Source organism: Cannabis sativa, chromosome 3 (assembly GCF_029168945.1).
Source record: "Cannabis sativa cultivar Pink pepper isolate KNU-18-1 chromosome 3, ASM2916894v1, whole genome shotgun sequence".
In the NCBI taxonomy this organism is placed as follows: Eukaryota; Viridiplantae; Streptophyta; class Magnoliopsida; order Rosales; family Cannabaceae; genus Cannabis; species Cannabis sativa.
The window spans coordinates 24,670,039-24,680,983 of NC_083603.1; the positions used below are offsets into that span (position 1 = coordinate 24,670,039).

Here is a 10,945-nt window from a genome sequence, read left to right on the forward strand (position 1 = left end):
CATTTTAGCACAGCTGCCGCTAGGGTTAGATATTTGGATGACAGCATGCAACTTACAGCCCTTCAAGCAGGGATCTCCACTGATCCATCAACTGCCAAGGGCGAATTGTGGGATGATTTACAAGGACGTCTGGTAAGAAGCATCACTGAGTTCAACGAGAGGGCTCAGGTGTTTGTCAGGAAGGAAGAAGCCCAAAAGGAAATGAACTTGTTGAAAACAAGGTCAAGAGGTAATCCCAGCAATGTTTCAATAGGAACAGCTTCCACGAGAATTGATAACTCGGGGGCTTCTGGTCTGAAAAGAAAGGACGAAATTAGGGAACCGTCGAAGGATAGAAAGAAACAAAAGAAGCATGAGAAATACGTGCCAGTGTATACTATTTATACCGAGCTTAATGAAACTAGAGAAAATATTTACCTCGCACATGAGTAGGAGGTAGCCTTCGGTAAACCCGAGCCTATGAGGAATTCAAGGAGCAAAAGAGACCCTAACAAATATTGTAAATTCCAAAAAGATATTGGGCATACGATCGATGAGTGTCGCCAATTGAAAGATGAGATAAAGAGTCTCATGGCTCGAGGCCATTTTAAACAGTATGTGAAGAGACAGGGCCAGGGATACAACCAACCCAGTCAGCCTAATATTCCAAATAACCAGGGGTTACAACCTATTCCCGTGGAAGGAGAGGACATCCTGGTTATTTCGGGAGGGCCGCATATCGCAGGGGAAAGCAATAACGTCCAAAAAAGATATGTGAAGGAGATAAAGAATGAGCAGTTTGTCTTTGGCCTAGAACCTTCCAAGATTGTGAAAACTGATGAACCCCCCATTGCATTCACAGAGGAAGACGAGAAGAACATGAGATACCCTCATGTCGATTTGTTGGTCATAACCATTCAACTCGCAAATAAGAGGATCAAGAGAGTGTTAATTGACAATAGGAGCTCGGTATATATCATTTATAAGGAGACTCTAAAGAAAATGGGGCTCGAAAAGGCCAAATTAAGGCCTTGTATGGTGAATCTTTGCGGATTCACAGGGGATAGCATCGCTAGCCTTGGCATAATCGAGCTCGCATTAACTTTAGGCGAGGCACCTTTAACTGCTACTGTTATGCAAGACTTCTTGGTTGTCAACCTGTCCTCAGCTTACAACTTATTGGTGGATCGTCCAGCACTGATCGGACTAGGGACAGTTAGTTCGATCAAGCACCTATCTTTAAAATTCCAAACACTAGATGGTGTGGGAGTGGTGCGTGGCGACCAGATGCTGGCTCACGATTGCTATTTCATAGAGTTGCATCATAAAAAGGCCAGTCATCAGTTAATGACGATCTTGGCAGGAGAAAACGAGAAGAAAGAAGAAGATCTTGATCCCTGAGTTCAAGATGAAAGAAACCTGCTAAAACCAATTGAAGAATTGGAAGAGGTTATTCTCGACCCAGGAAATCCCACAAAATGTGTGTACATTGGGAAGAACCTGGACGAGCAGCTCAAATAGAAATTAATAAGCTTTTTAAAGGGGAACCAGGATAAATTTGCCTGGAGTCATGAGGATATGATAGGGATCGACCCTAAGATTATGATAGGGAGGCCCTTAGATTCCGAGAGGCAAGGGGCACTAAAACAGGAAGTTGACTAGTTGTTAGTCAACGATTTCATACACGAGGTGTTTTATCCCTCGTGGATAGCCAATCCTGTTCTCATCCCGAAACCTAACAGAACTTGGAGAACTTGTATTGACTTCTCCCATCTGAATAAGGCGTGACCAAAAGACTGTTTTCCACTTCCCCAGATTGACCAATTAGTAGATGCAAGTGCTGAGCACGAGCATATATCGTTTATGGACGCATATTCTGGATATAACCAGATAAAATTGTACGTCCTAGATCAAGAACATACAAGCTTTGTAACCAACATGGGACTCTATTGTTATAAAGTCATGCCGTTGGGACTAAAGAACGCTAGGGAAACGTATTAGCAACTAGTAAACGAAATGTTTGCAAGCCAAATAGGGTGAAAGATGAGGTTTATGTCGATAATATATTGGTGAAATCGATAAAGAGTAAGGATCATACCTCAGACCTCGCGGAATGCTTTAAAATATTAAAAAAGTATAACATGAAGCTAAACCCAAAAAAAATGTTCTTTTGGAGTCTCCTCGGGAAAGTTTTTGGGATTCATAGTTATCGCGAGGGGTATTGAGGCAAATCCTGAAAAAAATCAAGGCATTAATAGACATGCCATCCCCTACACAGCCTAAGGAAGTACAGGCCCTGGCAGGATGAATGGCGGCACTTAACAGATTCATTTTGAAGTCAACTGATAAGTGTGTGCCTTTCTTCAACATATTGCGAGGCAACAAAAAGTTCGAGTTGACAAAAGAGTGTGAAGTGGCCTTTTAGAGCATAAAAAGGCATCTCACAATGCCTCCAGTTTTGGCAAAACCAATAACTGGAGAGACATTATTTCTTTATTTAGCCATCTCGGAAGATGCGATTAGTCCAGCTATAGTGCGAGAAGAGGGCAAGCCCCAGCAACCTATTTACTACGTAAGTAAAAGGTTACTAGGGGTAGAATCTAGATATCCCCCTCTAGAAAAACTCGCGTTATGCCTAGTCCATGCATCTCGCAAACTACGGCCCTACTTCCAGGCTCACCCTATAAAAGTGTTAACCGATTAGCCCTTGAGACAAGTTTTATCGAAACCAGATGCTTCTGGAAGATTGATAAAATGGTTGATTGAACTGGGGCAGTTCGACAGAACATACCATCCTCGAACATCCATCAAGGGCCAAGCATTAGCTGACTTCTTGATAGAAGGTATAACTCCAAAAGAAATCCCACCTAATCAGCGAGACGCAGAAACTTGGAAGTTTGTTGTGTACTGAAAGTGGTACACTTTACATTTATCAACTCGCAACTACACGAATCTTTATTGTAGTATGGAGATTGTGAAGAACGAGGTCAAACCCATGAGAATTGCGTGAAATCAAAGAAAATACTAATTTAATCTACGTTATTACAACTCTAACCTAGTTCCGAAAATGGTGAGATTTTTGGTAATAAAATAAAATAAAATATTTAAACTGTAAAAATGACAGTAACAGATATTTTCAGTGATATTTGGGGATATTATTAAGGGTTCAGAATTTAAGTATATATAAAATATTTATGTTTATATTGATTCTCGTAATTTAACCAGTATTCAAACCAATTATTTTCTACTAAAAAGTAGATTTTCCTTCGCTTTAAAATTATAACTTCTAAGCATTAAATATGAAACAATTTAATGTAAATACAAAAAATCAAAGAATATTATTTTAATAAAATGTGGAACCAAGCATAAATAATTTCTAACTATAAAAAATACGTGATATTAAAGATGAAAGAAATTATTTTAAGAAGCGAAAATCATAAGCATATATTGTACTGAGAATCAAAATAAAAATAAATACTTAATTAAATACACTAGCTTTCATTCTCCTTTTTAATAACAAGGGAACTTAGAAACCCATAAGAAAATTAACTAAGAAAAGCGGTAAACTAACACCGAGCGCTTAGAGCGTTTTCTTTGGATATTTCTGTCTGAAACTCTGAAACTGTAACTGAATTCTAAAATCCTAAGCTTCTATTTATAAAAGGGTAAATGAACTAATGTGCAATTAAACTTATTACAAATTGCGTGTGGGTAAAAATGCAATTACACAAACTTTATAACCGAAGTGACACGTGGCACCCGCTGATTGGTTGCTTTGGGTGAGGCGGTGCCACGTGTCATTGCTTGATTGGATGAAAGAATGAGCAGGTTGACTTTTTAGGAGCTGGAGGGATCGGACCGAAAAAAGCACATTTGCGGGGCACAACATGAAGCGCACGAAATACCAGGGTGAGGTCGTGCGCCTCACGCGCGCCTGGAAGGGAGAGAGTGGGACAAGCCCCTGTTGGTGCTAGCGGTGGCAGATGCGGACGAATGGGAGGAGGCCACGTGGTGTGGTTGTCGGTTGTAGAGGGAAAATGGGCCTAATTTGGGCCTTGTTCTTGGGTTGTTTCAGCTTCGAAAATGCTGTTTTTTAATACTTTGGACCTCATTTCTATCATCTTTTTATTTCTTTTCCACTCGTTTCACAAATGCTATTTTCTTACTCAAACACAAACAAAATTAAATCCAAACAAAATATTTTCAACATGAAATATATTATAATAATTTTCATGAAAATATTTATTTAAAATCTAATTATTTTGTATTTCTTTAAATAAGAACAATGTATTTTCTTAACTTTTTATTTTTTTTCTCTATTAAGCCATAAATACTAATTATTATTTATAAAAAAAAAAATCAACTTAATGATCTTTGAACTGCATATTCACCAAATATTTCCCCACCCCTATCAGTTCACAAGATCTTTAACCATTTACCTTAATGTTTTTCAACATTGCTAGAAATTCATGAAATTTCTCAAACATTTCAAATTTCTTTGCATAAGGTAAAATCTAGAGTAATCGTCTAAAGAATATAACAAAAACTCATCTCCACCCCTGAATGCACATCCATATTCGAATATAGATGATCATACTTTCAAGTGGATATAGGCATATTTTCTATTTGCAGATGATGATCTTATCAAAACCACTATGAACAAGATGCAAATGCCATAGATATATAAGAATGTGGTTGCTGTCTTTGATGACTTAGGTCTAGTTAGAATAAAGAGTTCTTAGAATAGTCCAAGTGGATCCTTGTCACAGAATGCAAAACTCATAATCCATACACTAACATACAGTTTGGATCCATTGACAGGTAATGGATATTAAACAACTTGTGAAAAGTCATACTGTATTGTCCAATGTCTTCTAGGAAACTGAAATTAAAATTAATTTGGAATCTAAAATTTGAAGTCTAAGACTTAAATTTATACCAAATATTTCTTGAGTTTTATTCAATCTTGGACCACCACTACTAATCTAACTCTAAGTTTAGATTGCCTATAGTAAGCATATACAAGTAGAAGATTTCTAAGATCGAGGTTTATATCATTTCAAGATAAAATGTCGGGAATATAAACTTCTACGCCATCCATTTCATAAGAGAAATTAGAGTGACATCATAAGCAAATAATTTAAAAACCATTCATCCAATTGATATACTATTTAAGCGAATTCTAAATGAAAAAGCTAAAAGGAACCATTAAAGAATAATCTCGATTAAAATAAGAATCCAACGTTATCCCGGTAGGTGAGAGTCAAAGTTATTCTTATTTTATAAACTTCTTCATTGTTTCATATTGTAAATACTAGTCTAATTTGTCATCTTTGGATGTACAACTAGATTTTGCATCTACAAATACTTATCTCTTGAGATCTAACACTATTATGTTGTCTAATGGATGACAATCCATTGAGATTTGTCCCATTAAAACAACAAGGTAAGTTAGACCAACAATGAAGATTCAAAATTATACTACAATTAATAACAGAAAACAAAATAGGTTAAATATAAATTCATACACAATTAAAAAATTATCAAGCATTCAGCAAGTAACAAAGACATGTGAAAATACAAAACTATCATATCTTAAATAATTTCCAAGGTTTCCAATAAACTGATACAGTGTCCCAATAGGCAAGAGTCAAAGTATCATTCATTGAATAGAGTAGTCAGCTCATCTAAAATGGACACCATTCTAACAACGTTTTATTTAATCAAAATAAGAATCCAACGTTGTCCCAGTAGGCAAGAGTCAAGGTTATTCTTATTTTATGAGCTTCCACCATTGTTTCATACTTCGTAAATTTATCTCTAAGTAGTCATCGTAGGAGAGAGTCTAATAGAGACAAAAAGTTACAAAATACTTATCTTTCGAGATCTTTACAGTATTAATTGCTTCAACAAATAACCATCCATAAGGTGGACAAAGTCTTGCGTCTCGAGCTTATATTGAAAATAATTAACTATGTAAGACCAACAATGGAGATCGAATATCCTTATAACTAAAGATCATTTTCTTTTAAAGAGTTGTATTTTCATTTGATACTTATTTATATCTATTTATTTTAACATATACTTACTTAATTAAAATTACTAATTTAGATAACTCTAAATATAAATTTTAATTAATATTTATAAAATTATACCCTAAGAAGATCTGAAAAATAAAAAAATTATTTTTCATCGTTAGTATTAATTTTCCAATAATAATACGAAAATTACTTAATTTAAATTGGTCCAAAATTAATTAAATTAATTTTCAACTCAAATTTAATTTTCTACAAATATACATAACTGAATTCGAAATCCAATGTATTATACAGTAATACATTTTCAAAATTCATTAAAATTAAATAAAATAGACCTGGAATAATTATGCTAATTTATGGTGGTCTAAAATTAAATAAATTAATTTTCAACATAAGTGTAATTTTCCTATTTAATTAAATTTTTTAAGAAAAATATCAAACATTTAAGTGTCTAGAACAAAATCAACTTAAATATTAATTTTCTAATTTAATTAAATATATCTAGAAAAATACTAAAAAGTCTACCTAGAGAATATCTATCTAGATAATTCATAAACTAATTACTTATTTTCTATTTAAAATAATATATTTTAGTCTATTTATTTTAAATTTAATTAATATCAAGGATCACTCTTCATTCTAAATTTAATCACAACTACGATGGTGCTACAGACTCGTAGGGGCATAGTTGATCCGGAAAATCCACAGGCAGTGGATCCTGCACTGCAGAACCTGGGAAACACAAGGGTTCTGCCAGCTGTTAATCCTGGACAGCCATCAAGCGCGGGTCACGGTGTGACGACTCCTGTGGATGAAATCGCGCCTAGTGTGCAAGAGACTGTGAATACCAGTTCAACAGCCAACCAGGACATTCATAGCACAGCCGTTCCACCCGCTACCAATGTTCAAACAACCATTGGATGATGACACTGAGATCCAAAACCTCCGTGCAGCTCTTGGACTCATGTAGGGTCATACCAACACCCTACATCATGATTAGGAGGAACTCCGCGCTGTGGTAAATCTCGCGTTCGAAGAGCAGAGGCGCATGTTTGCCGAATGGAGGGACAAAGAAATGGAAGCGTTAAGGGCTCATCATGCGGAGATTGACAATTGTAGTCGGCAAGCCACTGTGCTGATACGAAAAGCCTATCAATCTGTCGTGCAGCAGCCCTCAAATGTCATTGCCTTGGGTCAAACAGACGAAGATCCAGCGATGAATACCTCTCAGACTATAAATGGTCAACCGCAAAATCTCCAGGCACAGGTTCTTCCTGTGGGCCAAGTAGATGTTAGGCTAAAATTAGTCTAAGATTCGGGTCATATTTCGGTTAGTTTTCACTCTTTGTTTCTAGTTTTAGGGCTATATTACGCTTGATTCTTTTGTTTCAGGTCCTCGGGCATTTAAAGAAAGTATGTACAAGAATTGAGGAAAAATGGTGAAAGAATCGAGAAGAAAAACCAAAATTGGTGTCGCTGCCTATTCCCGTCGCGACAGGGAATTTGCCAGTCGCGACGGGAACTGACAGAAAGTTTCAAAAATTCGAAGTTGAACTCCCGTCGCGACGGGGGCTTTGCCAGTCGCGACGGGGACCCTTATGACGGGATTTTTGGGCAATTTCGTAATTTCACGAATTTTAAAGATGAGAATTGGTTTAAATAGCAAGGGTTCGTGAAAATTAGAGAGGATTCAGAATTGGAACCCTAGAAACAAAGGAGGAGGCTAGAAGAGCGGCTTGTGGCGACCCGGATCAATTGCTTCAACTAGTTCTTTCTCTTCTCTTTAATTTTTCTATGTTCTTTTCTATTTCAATGTTAATTATGGATTTGATTATGGATGTTTTGAACTAAACTCCTATTTAGGGAGAATGATGAATGTTGTTTAAGTTTTTCCTAGTTAATGATTAATTGCCATTCCTCCATCTTGATTGTGAATACTATTCATATTTGTGTTTAATTTCCATGTGCAAGATTGATCACCTTTTACATATTTTATGATCTCAATTCAAAATCTGAAAAGTGAGAATTGAGAATGCTAAAATTGGATAGTCTAGGTTTTGATGTGAAACGAAAGTATTTACATAGCCTTTGTGACATTTAGGTTATTGCTTAATGCTGATTTCATGTTAGTTTAATTAAGAGATTAATTAGAGAGCATGAGATTTAGAACCTAGCAGATCTGAAAAGAGCTAGGTTAATTCATAATCTGTCATTCACTTCAAGAGAAGGATAGCATTTAAACATTAACATTGGTAACTTAACAACAGCATTCGTCTCCCTATTTTCTTATCTTGATTAATCTTCCTTTTGTTAGTTTTAATTTTCTAAATTGTTTTATCTAATTCATAAAAAGTATTCTTTTACCAGATAGAATCAATAGTATAATTTAGTAGTAATTAGTCCAATTCCCTGTGGTTCGACCTCACCTGTGTGAGTGTACTACTTGATTGCGTATACTTGCGTAGTGATTATAATTTTCGCAACAGTAGAAGGTGGGCAGACCTTGTCTAGTAATTCATCGGGAGAAGTCATACCCAGTAATTCTAACCAGGTTAATGGTGTCGGTCAGCACATTAACCAAACCAACCAATCACTGAGACAGCCAGGCACTTTTGTATTCAAAAGGTTGGGGACGACTCATGATCTCAAAAACGATCTGAATAGGATGAGAGGAGTAGATGAGCAACTTGACATGCCGATCGTGCAGCACGGAACCCGTGCCCAAATTCTCGCTCAGAAAGATACTGATGTGACTCAGATCGGCCAAAATTCCGAACAGGTTAGTCCAGCTGTGCAGGCACAGCTGGACGAACTAAAGAATATGTTTCAAGGCATGGCCGGACAGAGAAACAATGATCTCGAGTTGGACCGAGCACATTGAACCCCTTTCTCCCCTAAGATCAATCTCTTGGTGTTGCCCCACAAGTTTAAAATGCCAACCTAGAAGATGTACACTGGAAAAGAAGATCCTCTTTCCCACCTCAAGTATTTCGAGATGCAAATGGATCTGTAGGGAATACGAGGAGACGTATGTTGTAGAATCTTTCCTGCCACCCTCTCGGAAGCTGCCCAACAATGGTATTTCAAGCTGGCACCTGGAAAGTTCAACTCATGGAAAGATTTCTCCTCGGAATTCCATGCACAATTCTCCTCCTCTCGCCAACTTCCGTTGCACCTGGGAGACTTGGTTGAAGTCGAGCAAAGACAAGGCGAGCCTCTCCGAGCCTACATCAACAGATTCATGACGGAGGCAACTAAGGTTTCACGGGTAACTGAAGATGGAAAGTTGTCCGCGATACTGGGGGCCATTGAAGTCCTCGGTGAGCTCTCGAAAGACATAAGGAAGAACGGTCTGGTAGACTCAATGAGCAATTTTCTAGACCGTGCTGAAGGCTTCATCAAACTTGAAGAGGTTATTCAGCGAGCAGAAGGTGAGCAAAAACCTAGTAAGTCAAAAGCTCTTTCCACTGGAACGTCCGCCCAACTTCCCCATTGCCCAAGTAATTTAAGCTCAAACGGTAAACGTTCCAGCAACAACAATAGACAAGGGAATGGGAAGAAGGGAAAGTTCATCGGCAAAACCGAACAAGCTCCTCGGGAGAATCAAGCCAAGTACACTGCATTTACCATCTTGACTGAGGATATAGAAAGTGTTTACATGGCCACTCAGTCGCTAGCCCCATACAAGAAGCCCGCGCCCATTAAAAAAGATGTCAGCAAGAGAGACATGACCAAGTTTTGTCGATTTCATGGAGACTACGGCCACGACACCAGTGAATGCAACAATCTGAAGCGGGAAATTAAATTCATGATAAGGAAAAATAACCCGCATGTACAGAAGTATGTCAAGGCCGATCAGAATCAGAGGGCTGATAATAACCAAGACTTGCTACCTCCACCAGTAGATGGACATCTGCAAGTCATCGTTGGAGGCCCGCACATAGCTGAAGATTCGGGCAAAGCTCAGGAGAGGTATGCCCGAACAGCACAGCACAAACAAGATTAAGTGATCCTCACCGTAGAAGAAAGGAAGCCTAAAGTCCCACAGGCAGGATAACCCACCATAACATTCAACGACGAAGATGCTGTCAAGATAAGGTTTCTGCACAACGACCCGTTGGTCGTGGGGTTCCAGATAGCCAAGAAAATGGTGGCCAGAACCATGATAGATAATGGAGCCTCTTCCAAGATCTTATTCAAGACTGCCTATGAAAAGATGGGGCTCCAGCTCAAAGATCTAACCCCCTGTCTCCTGCTTGTGTATGGTTTCTCCGGTCAAGGATTCGCACCTCTAGGGCAAATTTGTCTACCCCTCACTGTTGGGTAAGCTCTGACGAGCATAACTATAATGGCACAATTTTTGGTATTAGACATTCCATCAGCCTTTGACGTCATGTTAGGCCGACAAGCCTTATATGACTTAAAGGCTGTTATGTCAATATTCCATTCATGCCTGAAGTTTCCAACGAAGAATGGGGTAGGGTGTCTGAGAGGAAACCAACAGATTTCTAGGGAATGTTATAACCTTGCAGTGGCCAAGGCTAAGAAGGAAGTATCCTCCAGCCAGAGCACAGACAAGGGAAAAAAAAATTTCAAGTAGGGAACTTCCCAAGGCGGGGATGAAGATGTGGATCCTCGACTTGGGGACCCAAGCAACAATGTTGGACCTGTGGAAGAATTAGAAGAGATCGGGATTGATCCAGATATTCCGGCCAAGAAGCTAAAAATAGAAAAGGTTTGTTGCTCGAAGTAAAATCAGCATTGATAAAATTTTTGAGAGCAAACTTGGACGTTTTTGCCTTGTCACATGAGGATATGGTCGGAATCGATCCTTCTGTAATTTCGCACGTACTAAATATTGATCTTAACTTCCGACCAGTTCAACAAAAGCGATGGCTATTGGACAAAGAGCAAGCACTAGCCCTAAA

At 38.0% G+C, this 10,945-nt stretch overlaps 1 protein-coding gene across 1 annotated transcript; it reads left to right on the top strand.

Moving 5' to 3' along the window:
• The first annotated feature begins 459 nt into the window (after positions 1 to 459).
• LOC115710951 (uncharacterized) lies at positions 460 to 1,380 on the top strand. Its single transcript, XM_030639298.1, has one exon. It carries the CDS (start codon positions 460 to 462, stop codon positions 1,378 to 1,380), a length of 921 nt encoding a protein of 306 aa, XP_030495158.1.
• Positions 1,381 to 10,945: the final 9,565 nt, after the last annotated feature.

Bases quoted from the DNA above. Each gene is read 5' to 3' on its own strand.
- LOC115710951 (XM_030639298.1), top strand. From the start codon at position 460: ATGAGGAATTCAAGGAGCAAAAGAGACCCTAACAAATATTGTAAATTC.